The sequence below is a fragment of the Cajanus cajan genome, chromosome 1 (genome assembly GCF_000230855.2).
Source record: "Cajanus cajan strain Asha chromosome 1, NIPB_CcT2T_4, whole genome shotgun sequence".
Taxonomy (NCBI): Eukaryota; Viridiplantae; Streptophyta; class Magnoliopsida; order Fabales; family Fabaceae; genus Cajanus; species Cajanus cajan.
Window position 1 is genome coordinate 63,313,896 of NC_138517.1, and position 26,815 is coordinate 63,340,710.

At 34.4% G+C, this 26,815-nt stretch overlaps 1 protein-coding gene and 1 long non-coding RNA gene across 4 annotated transcripts; both read left to right on the forward strand.

Moving 5' to 3' along the window:
* Positions 1-1,498: 1,498 nt before the first annotated feature.
* On the forward strand, positions 1,499-5,923 carry LOC109794424 (uncharacterized). Of its 2 annotated transcripts, none has more exons than XR_014428366.1 (6): positions 1,499-1,648; positions 1,778-1,851; positions 4,524-4,641; positions 4,736-4,840; positions 4,911-5,477; positions 5,587-5,923. It is a non-coding gene; the product is annotated as an uncharacterized LOC109794424 (long non-coding RNA). The 2 variants fall into 2 exon arrangements; XR_014428365.1 differs by having other exon boundaries at positions 4,925-5,477.
* A 16,424-nt stretch (positions 5,924-22,347) lies between these two features.
* On the forward strand, positions 22,348-23,507 carry LOC109802356 (protein SRC1). Of its 2 annotated transcripts, none has more exons than XM_020363692.3 (2): positions 22,348-22,730; positions 23,330-23,507. In XM_020363692.3, the coding sequence occupies exon 1, from the start codon at positions 22,433-22,435 to the stop codon at positions 22,712-22,714; it is 282 nt and encodes a 93-aa protein (XP_020219281.1). In that variant the 5' UTR covers positions 22,348-22,432; the 3' UTR covers positions 22,715-22,730; positions 23,330-23,507. The 2 variants fall into 2 exon arrangements, with proteins under 2 accessions (XP_020219281.1, XP_020219282.1); XM_020363693.3 differs by having other exon boundaries at positions 23,333-23,507.
* Positions 23,508-26,815: the final 3,308 nt, after the last annotated feature.

A 26,815-nucleotide genomic window follows, 5' to 3' on the forward strand; every position in this document is an offset into this window, starting at 1 on the left:
CGGCCGTATTGAAATTTCTGAATTTCAATACGGCCGTATTGAAGTTCAAAAATTTCAATACGGCCGTATTGATTCCATAGCCCGTATTGGGCCTGTTCCCTATAAATATGACGTCAATTGGACGTCATTTGACACTTTTGAACATAGTTTTAACCCTCTCCTTGAGTATTCTGGGGTTTTTGAGCAGTGTTCTGCCCTAGAAATCACTCGGAGAGTTGATCCGACGAAGTTCTTGAGCCCCGAGCCATTTTGCTTGAGGATCGAACCTAGTCGAAGGGAAATCCTCCGGATTTCCATAGTTAAAATTTTATAGGAGGGAGCGAGCGGGCTTGTAGAGCGAGGGAACGCCAAAAAGCTTCCCAGTTTTACTCGAAATATATAAAAGCACGCTTCAAAGGTTTCTTCTTAAATCCTTCCTTTTACTGCTTTCTGTGTGCATATTAAAAATTGTCATCATGTAGATATCTAAAGTATAATTGCTTATAATAAATAGGGGTAATTTAGTAATTTTATATTGTTATTTTAGAAATAATCTGTCATAGGGAACCCGAAAGGGGCGCTGTGGGGTGCTAACACCTTCCTCACGCGTAACCGACTCCCTTACCCGACTCTGGTTGTAATGGCCGAAGTCGATTTTTGAATCAATTGCCTTATCCCTTTTTCCAATGTTTTGAGTAAAACATTGGTGGCGACTCCAAAGAACCCTCCTTTTACGAAAACCGCTAATCCATGGAGGGTCCCGCTTGGGATTAACATGGATTGGTGAGCCTTTTAATAAAATTGCTCGTTTGACGAGGTCTCAGTTTGAGAATAAGTCATTCTAGCAATCCACATTTTTAAACGAATAAACGAGTCCAACCATCCTTCGCGAATGCCGAAAGCCCGTTTCGGGCCGGTGGCGACAATGGAGGCTTGCCATATTTTGTTAGGAAGGCCATGACAATTTGACAAGCAAACAACTCATGATGGCCTTACTAACAAGATAACCTTCACTAGGGGTGAGCAACATTCCCATACTGACCCGTAACCGAAAGAACCGAAAAAAAAGGAATAAAAATGGGTGGGTTCAAACGTATTTTTGGTTTAAACGGGTTAAAAAAATGGGTTAAAATGGGTAATTTTGGTCGGGCACGGTTTGAGTTTTTTAACCCATAAAAAACCAAACCCGACCGTGTAAACAAAAAAGCCCAATGAAAAATTCGAGCCCAAAATAATAATGAATTGAGACCCAACCCAAATTTAGTAACTTATTAACCTAGTGCTGCACCTTAATTCATTTGTTCTGAAACCCTAGCGCCGCACCGCTTCCCTTCTATCCCGAGAGCTCTAGGGTTTCGCTCTACTTCGTTTCACAAAATCGTTATCCTTGAATGTCTCAGTGAGTCCATGCGATTGCTTCACCGATAAGATGTAGCAAATCATGACCTCGTCTTAGTATCTCACTAAAAAATGAAAAGGTATTTTTTGTTGAGCAAGAACATGTTTGATTGTTTGTTTCTAACTTTGCATCTTTAAATAATTGCACTTTTGATGTTGAATCGTGTTTCTGGTTTATTTATTTTGAATGTTATTAGGTCGGCTTTTGGTGGTTGAAATCTATTGCACATGAGAGTAGAGCCATACCTTTTGAGAATAACACTACATTACGGTAAGTCGGTAATAGTTGAGTTAGCGAGAATCATGAAACATGATTAGAACCTTTTGAGCTTTTTTTTATTTTTGGTTTTTGATAATGAGTTTTGAAGCTAACCATATGTTCTTTGTCTTTCCTGCATAGGCACAGAGGATAAGGAAGGGCTAATCCAGTGAAATAGTCTCATAAACGAGCTATTAAAAAGTTAAGAAGAAAAGGTAATTATTTTTAGAATTTTATAAATTTAACTTTTAAGAATATTTAATTATATTAGCATTTTTTTTTGTATATAGTGATTTTATATTTTATGATCTAGCCTGTAGTGCAGTTATACTTGTTAACTATTTTGTGATTTAACTTATATAGCATAATGTTCCCTTATTTTGCATGTTTAATTGTTATTTCATTTGATAGGACTATGATCCTTTGTTCTGCATGTTCTACTATTATTTCAGTTCTACTTATGTGTAGATGTTATTTTTTTATATGTATATTTTCTAATAAGTTTAATCATTCCCTACTTCTCATGGAGTCTTTTTCATAAATTAAAAAGTCATACAATTTTAACACTAAATAAAGAATTCACTATAACAATTTAATAAAAAAAAAGTTGTAGTTGGAAGTTATTGACCAAGGCTTCTTCATTAAATTAGTGATGAAGCAGTCTTGTCAGAACCTGCCAGCTACGACTGATAATCTAATTCAAGCTACTGCTGAAACTAATAATCCCCCTCAACCTCATACTACAGCTCCAACCGAAGTTGCAGGACTTAACCCAAGTCATCCTCTTCCATCAAAATCTAAGAAGAGGAAACCCAATGCTAATGGCCCACGAAAGACATCAATTGTGTGGGAACACTTTATAGTATTGCCTGAAACTGAAGTTAAAGAACCCACAACAGCTTGTAAATACTGTAACCACAGGTATTTATGTGATCCCAAAATATATGGCACATCTAATAAGCTCCACCATCTTACAAAATGTCCAAAATATGTTGGGTCTCTTTGTCACGATCCTAGTCAAACAGTGCTTACCTTTGGTCTTGGAAAGAATGGGGAAAAATCTAATTTAGTACCAGCTAGCCATAGGTTCAATGTTGAGGCTTGTAGGAAAGCTTTAGCTACCTTTGTCATTGTAGATGAAAAACCATTTAAGGTAGTTGAAGGAGAAGGTTTTAAATATCTGTGCAAACAATTACAACCCTAATTTACTGTTGTTTCAAGGCATACAGTGGCTCGAGATTGCTTTCAACTATATTTAGATGAAAAATTACGGTTGAAGGCATTCTTTAAGTCTAATTGTAGTAGGGTTGCTTTGACTAGTGATTGTTGGACCTCTATTCAAAATCTAAATTATTTAGCCCTCACTGCCCATTTTATAGACAATGAGTGGAAATACCAAAAGAGAATCATAAGTTTCTCTTTAGTGGCAAACCATAAAGGGGAGACCATAGGAAAACAGATTGAGGAGGCCTTGAAGGAATAGGGTCTAAGAAATATATGCACAATCACACTTGATAATGCAACTGCAAATGATGTGGCTGTTTCTTACTTGAAGAAAAGGTTTAAAAACATGGGTGGGTTAGTTCTTGATGGAGAGTTTTTCCACATGCGATGTTGTGCTCACATTTTGAACTTAGTAGTAAATGATGGTTTAAGAGAGTTGACAGATTCAATTGCTAGCATCCGCAATGCAGTAAGGTTTGTGAGGTCTTCGCCTCAAAGGCAAGCCAAGTTTAAAGAATGCATTGATTTTGCTGGTATTTCATCTCGTAATCTAGTTTGCCTTGATGTTCTGACGAGATGGAATTCTACTTACATCATGTTAGAAGTAGTAGAAAAATTTCAGCTTGCCTTTGAAAAGCTTGAGTTTGAGGACTCAAGTTATTTGGACTATTTTGGACTTGCTGGACCTCCTACTACTGAACATTGGGATAAAGCAAGAGATTTTGTTAAATTTCTTAAAATATTTTATGAGGCCACCAAAATTTTTTCATCATCTTTACATGTGACCATCCATATAGCATTCCATCAATTAGCAACAATATCTTGTGAGATTGAAAAGGCTTGTATGGAGAATAATTCTGATTTTCAGACTAGAGGTTGGGAAATGAGAAGAAAATATGACAAGTATTGGGGCAATGCATTGAATACTAATCAATTGTTGTATTTTGGTGTCATCTTGGACCCTCGATATAAGTTTAAGTATGTTGAATGGTCCTTTAATGACATGTATAAGTATGACCATCAGTTTGCAAATAACCTCTCTACTTCTGTCAAACAAAATCTAACAAGGATGTATAATTGGTATGTTGCTGCCCATGAGCAACATCATAAACAAACACAGTCAGGTGCTGAACAATTTGGTAATTGTTCAACTGGAGGAATAACAAATTCTATTGAAATTCCTTGCCATATGGCTAGGAAATATGCCTTTAAGGCACATTTGAAAGAAAAAAGTTATCTTGATCAAAAAAATGAGCTTGAGACTTATTTGGCTGAGGCAAATGTTGATGCTGATGATAATTTTGAGTTACTTTTATGGTGGAAACAAAATTCATCTCGCCTCCCAATATTTTCAAATATGGCCAAAGATGTTTTTGCCACCCCTGTGTCAACAGTGGCATCTGAAAGCGTATTTAGTACTGGTGGAAGAGTATTAGATACCTTTAGAAGCTCCCTCAACCCAGAAATGGTTGTGGCATTAATCTGCTACCAAAATTGGTTGAGACCTTGTTTGTTGCAATTTAAATAGGTTAATCCAGTTGAAGAATTAGAAAGCTCTGAAAATATTGTAATAGGTAACATTTATTCTTTTCCCACTATCATTTATAATATTTTTATTTTATTATTTGTTAATTTTTAGTTTTTTTTCTGTCATGTTCCTAAGAATTTCAAAAGGGAACTACTAGATCCCAAGGAGCTGGAGTTGTAGCATCAAGGGTTGGGATTGAAGATGGTGGAGTTGGATCATCATCTCAATCATAGCCAGTGGTTACTAGCTGAAAGTATATTCATTTATTTATTTTGTTATTTTCTTGCTTTTTTATTTTAGTTAAATATTTACTTATGTACTTGTTTGTTATTTTTTTTTCTATATAGGTCCCTTGACGTTATTTTTTGCTTATTTTGGTCTGCATCCACTAAAGATATATGGAGTCATTACTATTTTTTTGGTATAACAGTACTACTCAATTACATTTTTTGGTAAGAAATTTTTTATTCCTTCATTTTCAAGATATGTACCATATTATATAATGACGACTTAATGTGTTAGCAAATAATTGGCAGAGAATCATCATTTGGGTGGTATCATTGCACTTCTCAAAATGCATAATAGATCCTTCTAAATTGCTTATCTTAGTTTGGTTAGTTTTCAAAAGTATTTCCTTACTAATTTATCATATTACTATATTGTTGTCTATTTATTAAATTTTTTTATTGAATTTTTTCTTGACCATTACCCTTTTTACTTGTAGGAAACATGTCTTGCCAATTTGCATGAATTACAGCATTCTTGGATCTTATTAAGCTTTGTGCTTTCCCTGTCCCATTGGTTTACTATTCTGCTTGTACTCTCTTTTATTTTATAATATATATATATATATATATATATATATATACCACAAGTTATTTATACAATTGTTCACATAACAATTGAATTATAACTTCCTAATAATTTATCTCTATATAGAATATAATTATTATATAATTGTTCATTTTTGTGCATATATGTATAAGTGAATTGGTGTTCATTTTTGTGCAGATATGTATTGATGAATTCATATCTATCTTTCAATGAATGGTAGTCTTAGAAGGTTGTATTTCTACCAACATCTTTACTGTAAGTGCCCATATTCTACCATAACCTAATTCATTTCTTCAATCTTTTAAAATTGTGACTAATTTACTTCAATTTTTCCATTTTAACTTAAACAATGTTACTATAATAGGTTTCCAGAGACACCAAGCTTGCTCTACAAAGTACAAAGGATGTCTTGAACATTGTTGTGCATGATTTGGGATTGCTAGCCTTTTTCTTCCTATTGTTATGTTAAGCCAAATATAGATATTATGTATTTTGTTTTTGAGGGATCTATTGTGTGTCTTATTTTCCTTCAAAAACTGTTATTTTTTGGCCTATTAATATATTCAATTGGGCATTCAAAAAAATGTTGTTTTTAGCCCAATAATCTATTCAATTGGGCATGTAGTTCAGTAATTGATACTTGACAATTGCAGTGGATCAGTGGATGCATGATATGAATGTAATGATGACTTTATTAGTTATTTTTATGTTATTTATTTTAGTATTTTAAAAATAATTATAATATGTTTGGAGTTTCAATTAGTAGATGTTAGGCATCTTTAATTTTTTCTGTTGATATGCAAAAAAACTTTATTTGAACCAATTAAATAGTTTAAAGTCTATTACACTCTTACCCGTAAAAAACCACCCATCCAAACTGAAACCCGCTCAAATTAAAATTTATCTAAACCGATAAACCATACGGTCGGGTTTGGGTTTAAATAATGTAACTTGTAGGTTATATCGGTTTAGATTATATTGGACCAAAATCGATCGTATCCGACCGATGATCACCCCTAACCTTCACACATAAGGGTAAAAAATTTGTACTTCATCATCTCTCACCATCTCAAGTGGCTGAGGACCAAGTACAAATGAAGACTAAACGTGACCAAGAGAAGGAATTGAAAAACAAAAAGAAGGGAGATTAAAAAAAACCCTAAAAATTAGGAATCAAGAGGATTCTAGAAAGTCTAGTGTTTCCGCTCTAGAGATAGTTTAACAAGGAGAAAATCATTCTACTAAAAATTTGTCAAAAACATCTCTCTTGATTCAACCATCTTCATATGTCCTCATCTGTAGAGGAACACTCATATGCACTGCCACAAGTCATGTAAACACTTCTCTACCTCTTGATATTCAAAGTCTTTTAGTTGAATTTGATGATGTATTCCCTAATGAGGGACCCAATGGTCTCCCACCTTTTAGGGGTATAGAACATCAAATAGATTTTGTCCCAGTAGCTAGTCTTCCTAATAGACCAGCTTATAGGACAAATCCACAAGAAACTAAAGAGATAGAGAAGCAAGTACAAGACTTATTGGATAAGGGATGGGTTCAAAAGAGTATAAGCCCTTCTGTTGTGCCTTTTTTATTAGTGCCAAAAAAAGATGGGAAATAGAGGATGTGTTGTGACTGTATAGCCATCAACAACATCACCATAAAATATAGGCACCCAATTCCTAGGCTTGATGACATGCTTGATGAACTACATGGTTCATCCATATTTTCCAAAATAGATCTTAAGAGTGGTTATCACCAAATTCGTATTGAAGAAGGTGATGAGTGGAAAACTGCTTTTAAAACTAAATTTGGATTATATGAATGGTTAGTAATGCCTTTTGGGCTTACTACTGCACCAAGTACATTCATGAGGTTGATGAATCATGTCCTTAGGGATTGCATTGGTAAATTTGTAGTTGTTTATTTTGATGATATTTTAATCTATAGAAAAATTCTAAGTGACCATGTGGATCACTTAAGGCAAGTGTTGCTTGTGCTTAGAGAAAATCACTTTTTTGAAAATGTAGACAAGTGTACCTTTTGTGTGGATAATGTTATATTCTTGGGATTTGTAGTGAGTAAAAATGGAGTTCATGTAGACCCTGAGAAAATCAAAGCTATTAAAGAATGGCCTATTCCTACTAATGCAAGTGAAATTAGGAGCTTCCATGGTTTGGCAAGCTTTTATAGACGTTTTGTTCCTAACTTCTCTACATTAGCTTCACCACTCAATGAGTTAGTGAAGAAGGAGGAATTTTATGATGTTCCAGAAGTGTGATTTGCTTATCTTTTAATAAAATGTTGAAGATCTTATCGGCTTTCATTACATCGAAACTATATTTCCTATTCGAACCAGCCTCTGTATTATTTTCCCCGGGTTTTAATAATTGACATTGATAAATTGGACTAGGTTGTAATTCAGCTAAGTTCACTTCCATATCTTCATTTAGACTCTCGAAATTATCATTTTTAACGTCCATGTTGTCTAGATATGCCACTTTTTTTTTTTCGAACAAACTTATTGAATTTTCTCAACCTTTCTTTTTCTGCTCGAATTTGTTCAATTCGTCTCACTTTCTCTGCTAGTTGAGCCATATCTCTCAGTTTCTCATTCACAAGTTTCTTTCGAATCGAAAAATCTAATCCAGTGGCTACAATTTTTACCAACTCATGCTCAGGAATATTTGTCTAACATCGAGACTTTAGTTGCCTGAATCTATTCAAATATTCGTCAAATGTCTCATGATGTTGCCTCTTTATATTCATCAGATCAACTATGCTCACCTTAGTTTCCTCTTGAAAAAAATGTTCATGGAAACTCCTTTCCAGTTGTGCCTAGGTAATAATCGAATTAGGTGGCAAAGTCGTAAACCACGTAAAAGCATGTTTGGTTAGTGAACTTGGAAAATATTTCATTTTCAGATATTCATTACTCACTAGGTCTCCAAACTCGACTAAATATCTCGCTATATGTTCTATGGTAGATTCACCTAACTCCCCTGCGAGTTTCTAGAATTTAGGGACTTTTGTCCCCCTGGGCAGTTCAGATTGAGTTATATAGTCAGGAAAGGCAGATACAAAGTAGGGGTGCTCATTTCGCCCCGTTTCAAAATCGTGCCGATTTAGTATCCTCTCGACTATATGATCCAAATTTTCCTCGATGTTTCTCAAAGGTCCCCCCTGATTGAGGTGAATTTGAGGTCTAACAATCCCTGGAATATTTGTTTCATTAATGGTTAGATTTTCGATACCATTCAAATTCACACTCGTATCTCTTGAAGGCCGATTATCATTGATTTTATCTCCTATTTTTTTCATCAGCTCATACAGGGGTGTGAGTATGTTGTGCATTTGTGTAGACAATAAATTTATCATATCGTGGTTATTATGTTCCATTTGTTGTCGAAGAGATATCATGGCTTCACTACTTATACCCGTAGGTACATAATTACTTTGTTGAACCAACGACTGTTCTTGGCTTGTGCCAACTGTTGAGCTTAGAGGAGCTTGAAGCATAAAGGAATTTTGATGATCACAAGATGTGTGTCAAGGGAAACTAAAAACAACAACAACTTAGAAGCACAAAAACAAAGTCAAAGAAAATGTCAAAGAAAATGTTATGTAATAGTGATTAGTGTATAAATTGTTTTGAATGATTTAGTTTGTTGTGTATGTTGTGTGCATGAGCAAAATCAATATCTAATCTAAGTAGAGAGTGTATGATGATGATTTAAAAGATCGGAAAGTTAATTTGAGACTTAAAATGAAGTTTTAAAAACTAACTCAAAATAATCGATTATCGTTAAATATAATCGATTATTCCAGCAACAGGCAAAATGAGATGCCTTGCTGCAATAATCGATTATTTGCCAAAATAATTGATTATCCCAGAAATGACTCTCTGGAATAATCGATTATCCAGCAAAATAATAGATTATATTGTTCTTGGTTGGTTTCCAAGAAACCTGAAGAACAAAATAATCGATTATTCTTTAAAATAATCGATTATCTGGGTCTGAGACTTTTATAAATAGTTTAAACTTTTAGAAACTTGAGACATGAGTTAGAACTGATAATCAAATTGAGAAAAGCGTTTTTGTGGAGTCTTTGTGACCATCTTGGAGAGTTTTCTTTGTGAATCCAAGAAGAAAAATGTTTGTGAAAAACTTTGAAAAGATCATCATCATCACATTCTTGAAAGGGGAAGATTAAGATTTGCTTCTGAATTCCAGGTGAATTCGATCCTTGATTCTTTATGAATATTTGTTAAATCTTGAGAAGGGTTTCTCAAGTGGTAAGGTTTCTTGTAGTGGGTTTCTACAAGGGGTGTTTTCTTGGGGTCAAGAAAGTGGTTATCTTTAGTGTTGAAGTATATGCATGTGTGGTGTGCTTGTAAACCTTCTTCATTGAGATAGTGGAACAAATCTTGATCAGGTGTTGATTGAGGACTGGATGTAGGTCACATGTGGAGTGGCTGAACTAGTATAAAAGACTTCTGCAATCTTCTTCTACCTTTATCTTTTACTTTAAGTAATATCTTGGTTGGACATTAAAGAAGATAATTCTTGATTAACATGTGTGTGTGAATATTGATGGTTTAATCTGAATTAGAGCATTATATTTGAACCTCATTATTTTGTAATCAAAAAAGCATATAGAATTCATTCTTCCATAACAAGTCTTTAAAGAAGCTTCATTTGAAAATTCAGTCTTAGAAAAGTTTAAGTGAAATAAAGATCCTAAATACTCTGAAATTTTTTAAAGTGTCATAGAATCCAATTCACCCCCCCTCTTGAATTGTGCCATTCTTTTCTAACAATTGGTATCTAGAGCAAGGTTCTTGAGAGTTATTCAAGATTTCAAAAATGGCCAATAACAACCTACCCTATGGTGAGGGTGTGTCTATTCATAGACCTCCTGTTTTCAATGGTGAAAACTATGTCTACTGGAAAATTAGGATGAGGATTTTCATTGAAGCTATTGATATTGCTGTATGGGATGCAATAGAAAATGGACCCTATATCCCTATGAAAAAAGATGGTGATGAGCTTAAAGAAAAACATTGGAGTGAGTGGAGTGATGAGGAAAAGAAAAGAGCCCAACATGACAAAAGAGCCAAAAACATCATAACATCTGCATTGTCTATTGATTAATTTTTTAGAATTTCACAATGCATATCTGCTAAAGAAATGTGGGATACTTTGCAAGTCACTCATGAAGGAACAAGTGATGTAAAAAGATCAAGAAAGCATACTCTCATAAGAGAATATGAGCTGTTTAGAATGAAAAATGGTGAATCTATTTCTGACTTTCAAAAGAGATTTACACACTTGATAAATCACCTTGTTGACCTTGGCAGGAAATTAGAGAAACAAGAGCTGAATTTGAAAGTGCTGCAATGCTTGGACAGATCATGGCAAGCAAAGGTGACAGCCATTGAAGAATCAAAGGATTTGACCTCCTTAACGCTAGCTACTCTCTTTGGGAAGTTGAGAGAGCATGAGCAAAAGCTGCACATATTTGATGAACATGAGCAGCAGGATAAGAAAGGCAAAGGAGTGTCATTGAAAGCCTTGAAATCTGCCAAAGGAAAAGAGGTGTGTGAAGAATCAAGCTCCGATGATTCCGAGACTGAGAACTTCAATTTGCTGGTGAAGAAGTTCAGAAAATTCATGAGGAGAAAGAAAAATTCCCCCTACAAATTCAATAAGAAGACAAACAAGAAAGAGGAAGCAAGCACATCCTCCTTCAATTGCTTTGAATATGGAAAACCGGGACACATGAAAGATGAGTGTCCAAACCTCTTGAAGAAGCAACAAGAGGAGAAGAAAAGCAAGAGAAATGGAAAAGGGAAGAGAGCCTACATTGCTTGGGAAGATAATGACTGAAGCACAACAAGTGATGAATCCGAATGTGAGGAGAACAACTTGTGCTTGATGGCTAGAACTGACCAAGACACAATTGTAAGTGACTCTGACCTTGAATCAAATCCAGACTATGATCAACTCCAAGAAGCTTTTATACAAATCCATGAAGAGGCTGTCAAATTATATGCCTTAAATTCAAAGCTGAAAAACAAGTTGAAATGGTATGAAAATGCTTTAATTAAAGCTGAACAAGAGCTTGAGGATTTGAAGCATGAGCATGAAAATCTTCAAACTATGTTCAACTTTAGTGAAACTCATTGTGAAAACCCCACCTCCTCAAAAGTTGTTTGTGAAAATTGCAAGACTTTTGAAAAAGAAAATGCTGATTTAAAATTTACTCTTGCAAAGTTCACTAATGGAAATGCAAACTTAAATATTCTTTTGGGAAAACAAAGAAACACTTTTGATAGGAGTGGACTTGGTTTTAATCAAAGCATAAGCATGCTATTTAAGTCAAAGAAAGAAGCTTTTAAGAAAAACCAAAATCTTAGAAAATTTAAAAGCAATTTCTCTACACAAACAACTTGTTTTATTGCTGTAAAAGAGGCCATACAATAAGGAACTGCTATTCTAGGAAATATGGAGTTCCAAATGGAGAGATGGTTTGGGTTAAAAAGAGTCAAAGGATGAGAACTAACCTACAAGGACCCTTCACATGGGTACCTAAATTTTTTCTCTGAATCTTTGTTGTAGGAATGCTTGAGGGCCAAGAATTTACTTTGGTATCTTGATAGTGGCTGCTCAAGGCATATGACTGGAGATCTTTCAAAATTCTCAAGTCTGAAATTGAAGAATGAAGGGTATGTTACCTATGGTGACAACAACAAAGGGAAAATTCTTGGCCATGGCAATGTTGGTAATCCCTCCTCTCAAACATTGATTGAGAATGTATTGCTTGTTGATGGTTTGAAACATAATTTGCTGAGTATAAGTCAACTAAGTGATAAAGGTTTTAGAATTGAATTTGATAATACATGTTGCTTGATATGTGATAAAAATACTAAAGAAATCAGATTCATAGGAAAAAGGATTGACAATATATACATGCTTGACTTAGAACACTCTATAGCAATTTCAAACACTAAGTGCTTAATTACTCAAGAAGAAAACATATGGCTTTGGCATAGGAGAGCTGCACATATTCATATGGATCATTTGAATAAGTTGAGTAGGAAAGAATTAGTGATTGGTCTACCTAAACTCAAGTTTGGTAAGGACAAACTATGTGATGCTTGTCAAAAGGGCAAGCAAGTGAAGGCTAGCTTTAAAAGCAAAAATCAGATTTCCACATAGACCTTTGCAATTATTTCACATGGATTTGTTTGGTCCTTCAAGAACCACGAGCTTAGGTGGAAACTACTATGGTTTAGTAATTGTTGATGACTACTCAAGATACACATGGGTCATGTTTCTTGCAAACAAAAATGATGCTTTTAATTCCTTTAGAAAATTTGCCAAGCTTGTTCAAAATGAGAAGTGTTCAAACATTACCTCTATAAGAAGTGACCATGGAGGTGAGTTTCAAAAAATAATTTTTCAAAAATTCTGTGAGGAACATGGTATAAACCATAATTTCTCAGCACCTAGGTCACCTCAACAAAATGGGGTTGTTGATAGGAAAAATAGGTCTCTAGAAGAACTTGCTAGGACAATGTTGAATGAAACAAAATTACCAAAAATATTTTTGGGCTGATGCTATTAACACAGCATGTCATGTGTTAAACAAAGTTATAATCCGGCCTATATTAAAGAAAACACCCTATGAAATCTACAATGGAAGGAAGCCTAACATTTCATATTTTAGAGTGTTTGGATGTAAGTGCTATGTGCTGAACAATGGGAAAGAGCAACTTGGAAAATTTGATGCAAAGGCTGATGAAGCAATCTTTCTAGGATACTCAACAAATAGCAAAGCTTATAGAATTTATAATAAGAGAACTCTAGTTGTAGAAGAATCTGTCCATGTGGTATTTGATGAGTCTAATAAACAAGAGACAAGGCAAATTGAAATTGAAGATTTAACTGAGTTTCTTGATCAACCCCTACTGGAGAATGAACCAAATGAAGAGCCTAAGGAGAGTGAATCACATGAGAAAGCAAGGGAAACAAGTGAACAATTGCCCAAAGAATGGAAAACTTCTAGAGACTTATCAATGGATAACATATTTGGAAATATTGGTAAGGGAGTTTCAACTAGGAGTGTCATTAAAAATATTTGCAATACTATGGCATTTGTGTCACAAGTTGAACCTAAGAGCATTGATGAAGCACTAAAAGATGAACATTGGTTAATGGCCGTGTAAGAGGAACTAAATCAGTTTGAAAGGAATGAAGTATGGGATTTAGTGCCATTACCAAAAGATTATCCAATTATTGGAACCAAGTGGGTTTTTAGAAATAAGCTTGATGAATCTGGGATAATTCTAAGAAATAAGGCAAGACTAGTGGCTAAGGGGTATAATCAAGAAGAGGGGATTCACTATGATGAGACTTTTGCCCCTGTAGCAAGGATAGAAACCATTAGATTACTTCTTGCTTATTCTTCTATAAAGAATTTCAAGCTTTATCAAATGGATGTGAAAAGTGCTTTCCTCAATGGGTTGATACAAGAGGAAGTGTATGTGGAACAACCACCAGGCTTTGTGGACTTTAAGAATCTAATCATGTGTACAAGCTCAAAAAGGCACTCTATGGCTTGAAGCAAGCTCCTAGATCATGGTATGACAGGTTAAGAAAATTTTTGATTGAGAATGACTATGAAAGAGGGAAGGTGGATAATACATTGTTTGTCAAGAAGTTTAGAAATGATACAATGTATGTACAAATCTATGTGGATGATATTGTATTTGGATCTACAAATACCTCTCTATGCAAAGAATTTTCTAAAACTATGCAAGGAGAATTTGAAATGTCAATGATAGGAGAGCTCACATTCTTTTTGGGGTTGCAAATCAAACAAATGCATGATGGAATATTCATAAGTCAAAGCAAATATTGCAATGAACTTCTGAAAAAGTTTGGTATGGAAAGGTGTAAGGAGGCTGCCACACCTATATCAAACAATTGCAATCTTGACTTGGATGAGAAAGGAATAGCTGTTGATAGTTCAAAGTATAGAGGCATTATTGGATCACTCTTGTACTTGACAGCAAGTAGGCCTGATATAATGTTTGTTGTGCTCAAATTCTTTGGATGAAACAACAATTAAGAGATTATGGAGTTGAGATGAATAAAATTCCTTTGAGGTGTAACAACACAAGTGCAATAAATTTGACCAAAAACCCAATTTTGCACTCTAGGACAAAATATATTGAGATAAGACACCACTTTTTGAGAGATCATGTTCAAAGGAATGATTGTGTTGTAGAGTTTGTAGAGACTAGCAAACAATTAACTGATATTTTTACAAAACCTCTACAAGGGAAAGATTCAACCAATTGAGAATTGAATTAGGGATAATCAATGAATCATTTTTGAATTGATTATGCTTTGAGAGTGATAGTTAGATATGTAGGATGCAGTGATACATATATATATATATATATAAGAGTGTATTCAAGTGGCAAATTTGACTTGGTGTAATTTGAAAGGTTAAAATTGCTGTGAAGCAAATCTTCTCTAGAATAATCGATTATCTTAAGATATAATCGATTATGTTAAGTAAACCCATGATAATAATCGATTATTTTGGTAATAATCGATTATCTGAGACATGAAGAATTCAAAGAGCCACTGGAATAATCGATTATTTTGGGAATAATCGATTATTTTGGGAATAATCGATTATCTGGTAAGAAGAATCTAAAGAGTCATTGTTATAATCGATTATTTAGGAAAATAATCGATTATCTGAGAAGAGGAATCTGAAAGGCCACTGGAATAATCGATTATCTTGGGAAATAATCGATTATCTGGGCGAAGTTAGGAGAAACTACTCTCTGTAATAATCGATTATCTTGAAAATAATCGATTATCCATATCAGATTACGTTTTTAAAGGGTTTTTGCTGATGCAAATAATCGATTATTTGCATAAATAATCGATTATCTGGGCGATTTTTGAAATTCCTGAAGCGTTTGAACGGTTATCTACGCGCCAACTCTTAAAACCACCCATTACTCTTAAAACCTCTCTCACTCAAAACGTGCTAGGGCATAAAACATCTCTCACAACTTTTCTTCTATCATTTTCCCTCATTTTCTCTCAAACCCAGAAACCCTAACTCTCTCAATTCTCTCATTTTCTCTCATTCTTCTTCTTCTTCAATACCCACTCATGGCATCTTCATCAAAGAGTCCTAAAAAGCTTGAAGTGAGGGGGAGCATACGTCCTCTACCCTCTGGGCAACTGATTTCAAAGTGGTTTCTAGATGAGAAGACTCAGGAATACTACTTTGACTGGTACGTTGGCCGGATAATCATTCCTCCGAAGACTCTTAAGCTTGAATGGTTTAAGAATGAGGGTTTCAGTTTCCCAACCCTTCTAGAACACCAAGAACTGGGCAAGTTTTTGAAAATGGAGGGCCCTTATTATCCTGAGCTGATCAGGTTATTTCTCTGTTTTGCCACAAGCAATGAGGGCATCATGCAATCGGTGGTGAAAGGAAAGATGATTAAGTTGGACGGGCCAACATTGAAGGCTGTTGCGGGGCTGAGTGGTTCTGGACGAGAGAAACCCCAACCCTTCAATTTTGGAGATTTTGAAGAGCTGACTACCTTCCAGGACTGTCAAAGGAACCCGGTGAACACCAACTATGAGAAGTTTCTGGCGGGAGGTATGAAAAAGAATTCCCGCTTAATTTCTTTTATCATTGCTTGGATGTTGAAGCCTCGCTTACATAACCATGCTCAAATGTCAAGGGATGACATTTTACTTATGCATGTGATTAAGAAGAAAATTAAGATTGATTGGGTGTCAGTCGTTAATGATTGTATGTGGAAAGCTAGGCGGAAGGAAGATGGACCAATTCCATATGCTTTCTTATTGTCAAAGATTTTTGAAAATGCAGGTGTGGATTTAACAGGGGAAAGAAAAATTGTTTTACATGCTTCAAACAAGATAGAAAAATCTTCCTTGCATCACATGGGGATGCTTAAACAGGAAGACAAATGGGTGTTTAAAGGAGATGTACCCCCGACTCCTGAACCGAAAACTGATGAAGACGGTGTTCCGTCCCATGATGAGGATCAGCCACCATAGGTGGAAGTTGAACCTGGCAGGGAGCCAGAAGCAGAGCCAAAATCGTTTTCACCGTTTGAGCAAATCATTATAAATAAACTTGATGCGGTGATGGAAATGTCGAGAAGACATGAATCTTTGTTTTCTAGTATTCTTGACAGGTTTGATGAGCTTGATCATGAGGTGAAGCTGCTCAAGACTCACCTTGGCATACCGGAGGATGAAGATTGATTTCTGTTATGTTTCTGATAATTAGTTTTAATTAGGATTTTAAATTCTGTTTTTGAACAATTATTTTCGATTTGGTTGTAATGTTTAAATTTCTGAACAATTTTAATGCTTTTTGTTATTGAACAATTTGAATTCTGGTGAAATTTGGAGTTTATTTTGCTAATTTGTTGATTTAGCTGTGGCATCATATTCTGTTTTGCTTGGCTGATGCTATAATGCTCTGGGTTTGAGCATATGTGTGGATGTTCTATTTTTGAAATTTGATGTCTTATGAGCAAATTGAGTCATGGTTGATTGATGCTTATAATACTCTGTTTTGCGTATAGATGATAGTTGTGATTTTGCTGATGGTTTTGGATTGAATTATTCTGAATTGTGGTTTATAGCTTGTAATCAGTTTGGATTGCTGAACAAAGAATTCTGACTTGGATATTGCTGTTCACAAAGATTGAATCTATGCATATGGCTTATATTGTGAAACATAACTTGATTTGTTTTTGATAATGCCAAAGGGGGAGAAAAGGTTGTGTATGTATAGTTGTGTGTGTATAGTTGTTGTTTTTGCAGGTATTGTGCTTGTGTGTGTGTATTGTGCAGGTTTTGAATGTTGGAATTAAAGGCACAATGGTTGGAAAGGTTGAAGCACAATAGCTTGGACTATTATGATTTGAGTCATGGGTTGTCATCATCAAAAAGGGGGAGATTGTTGAGCTTAGAGGAGCTTGAAGCATAAAGGAGTTTTGATGATCACAAGATGTGTGTCAAGGGAAACTACAAACAACAACAACAACAACAACTTAGAAGCACAAAAACAAAGTCAAAGAAAATGTTAAAGAAAATGTTATGTAATAGTGATTAGTGTATAAATTGTTTTGAATGATTTAGTTTGTTGTGTATGTTGTGTGCATGAGCAAAATCTATATCTAAGCTAAGTAGAGAGTGTATGATGATGAGTTAAAAGATTGGAAATTTATTTTGAGACTTAAAACGAAGTTTTAAAAACTAACTCAAAATAATCGATTATCGTTAAATATAATTGATTATTCCAGCAACAGACAAAATGAGATGCCTTGCTGCAATAATCGATTATTTGCCAAAATAATCGATTATCCCAGAAATGACTCTCTGGAATAATCGATTATCCAGCAAAATAATCGATTATATTGTTCTTGGTTGGTTTCCAGGAAACCTGAAGAACAAAATAATCGATTATTCTTTAAAATAATCGATTATTTGTGATGGAAATCTAATCCCCAAGGATCCCTTTGGAAGAGGTAAGACCAAGAAGGGTGAAGGTTGATCTAAGGAGTCTCCATTGTACATACTTGTATAGTTGATTTCTTGTACTTTGTATATGGTAGATACTTGTATAGGTATATTTTTGCCTTTGTATTTGTGAGGCACTTTTCTCCTTTTAGTAGCTATTGTATATTGTTTCTAGGGTAGGTTACTTGAGCACTATGACTCCATTTAACCTAACCTAGAAATACATTCTTTTCTTAGTTTTCTAGTAGTAGGATTGGGAGTGGCATTAGCAAGCTAGAGAGTGCCATTAGCAAGCTAAAGAGTGTTACTAGCAATTTAGCCAAAAGGTGGTCTTAGGCTAAAATTTACATATTGGACTCATTTTACTCCTAATTTTTCATAGATTTGATTTAGCTAGGTTCCATTCACATTGAATGAACCTAACTAAACCAAATTAACCATTTCAAAACCGGTTGGAGTAAAATAAGTCCAAAGAGCCGCCCACCTAGATGTGTTCACACTTGTGTTCACACTTGGCCGAATAGCTTGGTTCTTCTCAAGCTTGGAAGCTTGAAGCACAAGCTTCTCCTTAGCAAGCTTACCAAGCAAGCTAAGTAAGAAGCTTGACCTTCAAGCCTCTTGACCTTGGATGGTTAGCTAGACCTTACCTTGGTTCCTAGTGAACCATGGTTAAGGCTAGCTTGCTCTCCAAGCTTCCTACTCCTATATTTTCATTTTTCCTTCATTGTAAAACACTTTTGGATGTATTGAGATTTCATTTCTGAAATATAGTTGAGATTTCTCTCTTCTAAAAGTCCCTAAACCTCTTTGATATTCATCCAATTCTCTTATCCCTTCACTAGAAGAGTTCGGCAAGAGTTGAAGAGGCTTATCTCTTCATCAAGGAGTGGCGCCTCTTGGGAGAGTTCTCCACCAAACCTTGGTGGTTCTAAGGCCTCCTCCTCCATAGGAGACCTTAGCCAAGCTTAGGAAGGATCAAGGAGCCGAAGATCTAGGGAGGAACTTGAAGAGGATTCACATCAATCCGGATTCTCCAAACAAGTTTCCATCAATCTGGGTTTGAGACTTTTATAAATAGTTTAAGCTTTTAGAAACTTGAGACATGAGTTAGAACTGATAATCAAATTGAGAAAAGCGTTTTTGTGGAGTCTTTGTGACCATCTTGGAGAGTTTTCTTTGTGAATCCAAGAAGAAAAACATTTGTGAAAAACTTTGAAAAGATCATCATCATCATCACATTCTTGAAAGGGGAAGATTAAGATTTGCTTCTGAATTCCAGGTGAATTCGTTCCTTGATTCTTTGTGAATATTTGTAAAATCTTGAGAAGGGTTTCTCAAGTGGTAAGGTTTCTTGTAGTGGGTTTCTACAAGGGGTGCTTTCTTGGGGTCAAGAAAGTGGTTATCTTCAGTGTTGAAGTATATGCATGTGTGGTGTGCTTGTAATCCTTCTTCAGTGAGATAGTGGAACAAATCTTGATCAGGTGCTGATTGAGGACTGGATGTAGGTCACATGTGGAGTGGCTGAACCAGTATAAAAGACTTGTGCAATCTTCTTCTACCTTTATCTTTTACTTTAAGTAATATCTTGGTTGGATATTAAAGAAGATAATTATTGATTAACATGTGTGTGTGAATATTGATGGTTTAATCTGAATTAGAGCATTACATTTGAACCTCATTATTTTGTAATCAAGAAAGCATATAGAATTCATTCTTCCATAACAAGTCTTTAAAGAAGCTTCATTTGAAAATTCAGTCTTAGAAAAGTTTAAGTGAAATAAAGATCCTAAATACTCTGAAATTTTTTAAAGGGTCATAGGATCCAATTCACCCCCCTCTTGGATTGTGCCATTCTTTTCTAACACCAACATGCTGGTGAGGGTTGTGCATGATAAAGCACATCCCATTTGGGGCTGCATTATACCCATATGATGATATTTGCATTTGAGAATTTTGCCCATAATATGGTATTGGCATTTCTACGCTCATGGGCTGGGTACTTCTCCAATTCGGAGGCATCCCCATGGGTATTCGCCGGTAACGTTCACCATTTCTTGTGACGCATTCAGAAATCCCGCGGTGTTCGGAACACTTACAAGAGGTGGAGACATTGCCCCCTTAGTCTCATTTGCCACATTTTCTTGATTTGTATTCCGATTTTCTCCATTACCCTGTTCTTCATTATGCGCATCTCTTCTGCCGGATATAGACATAGTTCTACCACTTCTAAGTCTCATAAAAATGTAAACACTCCTAAAACTAGTTTAGTTAGTTCAATATACTCAATCAAACGTGTCCCACCGGGCATGCCAATTTGTTTGTGGAGAATTTCGTTCGTAGGTTCTTTTTATTCAAACTAGCACGATTTCAATGTAGGGATGTGTGACATGACAGATTTTGCGACTTTTCAGCGATGAACCATACAAACAGCATGTGGAGTTAATTAATTGGGGTGCAATTTTAGCATAACAGAATATCGATGCTAATCATACAATCAATTTCATGCATGTGAACGTTGATGTGCATCGAATAAACAACATGTATATTGACTGCAGAAATCATATCCTTCATTCTATGTTAACAGAATTACAATTCATAAGGATAATGAAAAGGATTTAGAAGACTACACTACGCTACACTATGCTACACTAAAAAGGAAAAAGAAAGGGTGGTCGAGAAATCGTACCCAACCTTCTCGTGCACGTGAGCCATATGTGCAGGCGAAGAGTGCTTGTGAGGTGATGTGGGTGTGAGATTTCTGACCCCTTTCTACGAGCCTGGCTCGTCTATTTATAGAGATTTGGGGAATCAAGATAACTGTATCTGACGTGCCCCAAATGCGTAACTGCTCTAAACCTTCACATCGTGGCTCATTTTTGGGCATGTCTTTTGATAACTTCTGGAACCGCTTATAACTCCCCCAAACCGTTCTGCAGTCTTGATACTTATCCCCTCGATTTACTTCGACCTCTCTTAATCGTGTCTCTCCTAAGTTCTTCATTATGAGAGGTTGCGATGTATACTCATGCATGTCTGGATCCCTGGGATTTCGAGTGATCCACGAAAAGTATACTTGATGTTTCCTGATTCTTCTTTGAGAGGTTGCGAAGCTGTGAAGCCTTTTCATGAGTAGCAGCTTCAAGGTCCAAGGATTTCGAGTATTTTATGAAATATGTCTTCGAGTATTTCCTGGTTCTCCTTGTACTTCGTATGTCTCTACTTTAGAAATTTCTTTGTTATTTTCCGATCACCTAAGATTTCGTGAACTCCTATATATTTCGAGTATCTCCAAGTTCTCTTTTTTGGTGCTAACAGTGTGTTAAACATAAAATCTTTCTGAATTAAAAAATTTATTACTTGTTCAATAGAAAAGAACCACCATAACATTTGAGTTTACAAGTATTGCGAATAAAACAAATTTGATAGAATTTTGTAAACAGTTACCGAATTCGAAATTCCCGAATTCTATTCTATTCTCGATACAAATTTACACCGTTAACTATATGTGCGAAAAAGACAATTCATGAACGGATTAAATGCTGTAAATATCAATCCCAGTGTGAAAAGTATGAAATTATGTTATCATGGGAATCTGGTTAAAGTATTACTTTGGCAAAGCACCTTATTCTCGAATGGATATGCACCCAGAAATAGCTATCACGGGAACCATCGAAAGTATGAAAGTTTGTAAAGGAATCCAATTATTAATATAATTATAGTGTAAATATATAATTTGTACTATATATAAATCAAATATCAAATACATGTTAATTTTATATGCATGTTAATAAATATTAATATAATTATCTTATAAGTAATATTTTATACAAAAATTATACCTGTTAAATTAATTTATTATTTATAAATTTGTGATTTTTTTTAAATAGATAAGCTAGCCCATCAACTATAAATAATTAAATTAAGCTAATAAATTACTGTCTCCATCTCATTATTTCTCTGTAAAAATAATATATAAATTACTGTCTCCATCTCATTATTTCTCTGTATATATATATTCATTAAGAAAATCATTAATTGCACAAATTATTTCTTTGATAATATTTTTTTTGAATAAAATCATTTTTATTAAAAAGTTAAATATAACTATAAACTCAGATAAATATTTAGAGATATATTACTGAATAAAACCAATAATTAAAGAATAAATAATTTCTGAATTTTAAAATAATAAATACTTTTAGTAAGATTAAAACACTGAAAAATATAATAGATGAGAAATCGAGAATGGAGCCAATGCACACCGAGTCCCCCAAGAGAACGATGTCGGCATCTTTCATCCGTTCACGCGTCACACTTAGAGAAACGAACAAAATAAAGACTTTTCCCCCACAAAATAGATACCATTTTTTTTCTTTCTATAATAATCTTTTTTAATTTATTATTATAAAAAAGTAATTAATAATTCCGCGTTGACGTACACGTGGTCATGTCCGTAATTTAAGCCAAAGTGAGATAATATTTTGACATTATCCTCATTTCTAAGCTTATAAAAAGACTCTATTCACATGCTCTCTCCCTCACATCTCATCACAAACAAACCGAAGCAAAAGGCAAGCATTGTGAAAATTAAGAGAGTCTGAAACAATGTCTGGGATCATCCACAAGATTGAGGAGACCTTCCATGGGCACAAGAATGAGGAGCACAAAGGGGAGCATCACAAAGGAGAACACAAAGGGGAACACCATGGTGAACACAAAGGGGAACATCATGGGGAGCACAAGGAGGGTTTTATGGACAAGGTGAAGGACAAGATCCATGGTGATGGAGAACACAAGGGTGAGAAAAAGAAGAAGGAGAAGAAGAAGAAGCACGAGCATGGACATGAGCATCATGGTCATGACAGCAGCAGCAGCGACAGTGATTAAATCTTAATATGTTAAGGTAAATGTTTGTGTTTCATCGTTCACACAATACGTAGATGATCAAGTTAGCGGTGAATATATGTGTACATTTCTGTTGTATGTACGTAAAAATTTGTAAAATTAGTAAAAATTATATTATTATAACAAAAATTAGTTTTTAATCTAGTAAACTCATAAATAGCCATGAGATAAAAGAAGAAAAAAAAGTGTTTTTCATATTAAACTTGCTCATTTAATCAATGATTTACTCTGATGTTTACAATGTTGTTATTGGGTCAATTAATGGTTTTATTTCTTTTGACTTTTGAGATGGCAACGAGCGAGACATTATCTCTGCCTTTGTACGTGGTTTTTTTTTATAGCATAAACTAGAATAAATTTTGTCATTATGGGATTATACTATGCATTTCCCTTTCTCATAAGGAATAAAATTGTTAAACGCTAATTTATTTATTTATTTTTAGTATTTGTATATTATAAGGCATTGTTCAAATTGTCTATGTGAGCGAAACTTTGATTTTGTTCTGATCTGCTCGCGTGTCTTGCTCTCTAGATTTTCATTTTATTATAACGATTAACGAGTAACGTTTGATTTGCTCTATCTTTTATTTATTGCAGCAGGTGTATGGTACTATGGTAGTGAGGACCAGAGTCCCTTCTTTCCCTTCTATTATGATGTACTAATGAAATAATGTGTTGATCTATTTATGTATGTGGTCAATGTAAAACGTACACCGCTTTGGTTTGGCTTGGTCGTTGTATGTTAGATGAAGAAATAAATATTCTGTTTAGTTAATCTTTCTTATAACTAGTCTGCTCATTTTTTTTTTCTTTTTTACGTGTAATCAATAAATCTAACGTTAAGTAATTAATGTGTTGACGGTTATAAATATATTAATACCAGATTTGGTAATATATATTGAAAATATTTATTTGGTAATATATAAAATTTTTTGATGTACTTTTTTATGTTGAGTTTTATCCACACGACAAAAAATGTGACACGGAAAAATACTTGTAAATATGTTAAAATATTCTATAAAGAAAAAAATAAACACTAGAAGAGAGGTTGAATAATATGTATCAAAACTCGCACGTTTTTTATAGTGAAGTATAACTCTAGTCAAATGAAGCACAAAGAGTAGTCAGATGGAACACTGGGTATCTTTATACTGATTTATCTTAACCACTGAAACTACATCTAGTTCTCAATCTAACGAGATTGAGTTTCACTATCTTTAGACAAAGATACAAGTATTTTTTTCAACAAGCCACTTGTGGCTCAATCGTAAGTATTATTTAACTTGCTTCTTCAAGCAAGTATCCAAGTATTCTTTTAACAATAAATTTATTCGGACTTAACAACCAAATATTCTTTTATAGTCGAGCTTCTTCAAGCTCAAAACAAGTATTTTTTTAGACAAGTTTCTTTGAGCTTAACAATTAAATATTCTTTTACAACCTAACCTCTCTAGGCTTAAAACAAGTATTCATTTGCAGACAAGCTTCGCCGGGTTTAACTTTATAACAATGATTATGAAGGTTACACAAGTGTTGTGTTTGTCTTACTTAGACATTATACAACTGTATAGAGTAATGAATGTTTACAAGAAAGAATAAATTTATAGAGAGCATGTTTATGTACAAGTGTATTTATATGTCTATTCTTTCTTTTTTATATATGTATCTATTTATTTTTTCTTGAGCTTTGAATCTTCTTATTCAATAGTTTCTAGAAGATAACTGTTGTAACACTTTGAGTCTAGTTAACAAATTTGTTTTGTCTGTCTTCATCATATTTCTTTGTGATGGCAGGTAGCCGTTTGACTCATTTAATGCAAACATTAAATGTATTTCACCAAATAATACCTCTTATATATTTAAGGAGACTACTTATCAATTTTATATGCTAAATAAAGCTTGTAGAAGCAATATCAACGTAGTGCAACAATAGTGACTTTATTTACATTTCTCTATGATTTTAGGGATATTTATTCTTGGTCTTGACAAAAAGTATGATTTTGCTTTCTTTAACAGATTTATGAGATTCAAGATAATCTTTTAGTTCAATATGTTAAGGAATGAAATACTCAAGAAATTTTTTTCGCTAGTCTCAATAATAATAAGAATTTAATGTATATGAGATATATTGTATGTTTCATCTGATTTACATTTTCTTATAGACGATCTACGTCTTACACTTCGTCTAATAAGTATTTTCAAAGATATTTTCGAAGAAGTTGTTTTTAGACATTTCTCTTATAAAAACGTTTTGTTTATTAGCATTAAAACTCTAATCTCAAGGGATCCAAGATCATCTTTTGACTTAACACATTTTATGACAAATGTTAACCTATCCGTCATAAAAAGAATATTTTATGGCAGGTAAGTCAACACCCATCGTAGAATGTATTACTCATTCTTTGACTCCGACCTCTCTATAACGAGTGTTGACTTACCTGTCATAGAAAGAAACATTCTATGATGGGTAAATCGTCACCAGTCATATAATCTTTTCTTATTACTTACACTTAGAGTGTGAACCTAGTATGCGCTTCACTATTTCATCTTCACCTTTGTTGAGGCAACAAAGACGGTTCCAACGACAAACATTTGTACATTGTTGGGGCAACTTTTGGCAACACCAACAATCGTTGAGGTGATTTCCAGTGAAATCCTTTGTTCGTTTTTGTACTCTTTTCCTTTTCATTCTCATTCTCGCAACTGTTCATTCGTTCTTGTGTTCGTAGGTTTATTCTCGTTTTCTTATCTATTTTGTGCATTTTCATGTATGATGTTGGTGTTGTTTGTTATTGTTGGTCCGAAGAGAGAGAGAGAGAGAGAGAGATGTTGCGAAAGAAAAAGAGCATGACAGCGAAATGCAATGAAAGAAAAAAACAAGCGTTGCGACAAAATGTGAAGAGATGCGACAAAAGAGAAAGAGTGGGATGACAAGCACATGAAGAGATGTGACAACAAGAAGGAAATAATGATGTGGTGGCAGAATGCGAAGAGATATGATAAAAGAGAAAAAGGTGTAGTAGAGAAGAATTTTTTAACCTAAAAAATAAGAGTTTTATATTAGTTATTTTCATAATCGACATAGAAAGTTAAGATCTTCTATGTGGTTATTTTTATGACCGGTATAAAAAACAATACTTTCAAAGTCATTGAAATCTATAACAGATCTAAAATCGACGTAAAAAGTCATTTTTACCCATCATAAAAATTATCATACACATTAATGGTATGACTGTCTCCACATTAAATTATTATTTTTTAAATGAACGATGTATATAATTGATGGAAGAAACTTGAAGAGGATTGTTGTTCTTCAAGATTCGATCCGTCCAAGACCTTTTCACTCTTGAGAAGACTCGGATTTGAAGCTTGAAACACCTTGAATAATTTTTCAATCGTGGAGAAGAACTTAGGAGATTCGGCCACTCCAAGAAGATGAAGAAGCTTGAGGAACTTTTATTCAAAGGTTGAAGAACCTTTGAGAGAAAACCTAGGGAGAAGAAACTCCATGGTTTTGGTGACTTTGAGAAGAGAGAATTCTAAGAAGAATTGTTGATTTCATTCATCAAAAGTGTCTACAAATGAGAGGTTTAGGAATATATAGAAGTAGGAAGCTTGTGGAGGAAGCTAAGCTTAACCATGGTTCAAGTGAACCATGGTTGGCTTAACTTGACCGTCCACTCTAGTTTAGGAGGCTTGTGGAGCAAGCTTCTATCTTAGCTTGCTTGGGAAGCAAGCTAAGTTAGAATCTTGTAGCACAAGCTTCCTAAGGCTCCAAGGTTCATGAAGCAATCTAGCCAAATGAGAGAGCTAGGCTGCCTTGGGCTTGTTTCTCCACTTGATTTATTTCAAAGATTTTGGATTTGGTTTAGCTAGGTTCATCCAATGATGGTGAGACCTAGCTAAATCAACTCCTTGAAAAATATGGAGCAAAACAAGTCTAATATGTAAAATTTGGCCTAGGCCCAATTTTGGCCCAATTGTTAAACACACCCTTAAGCCTTGCTATTTGCCACCCCACTTCTACTACTGAAAAAGTAAAAATGAATGACCTTTAATACAAGTTCAAATGGAGTAAAAGTC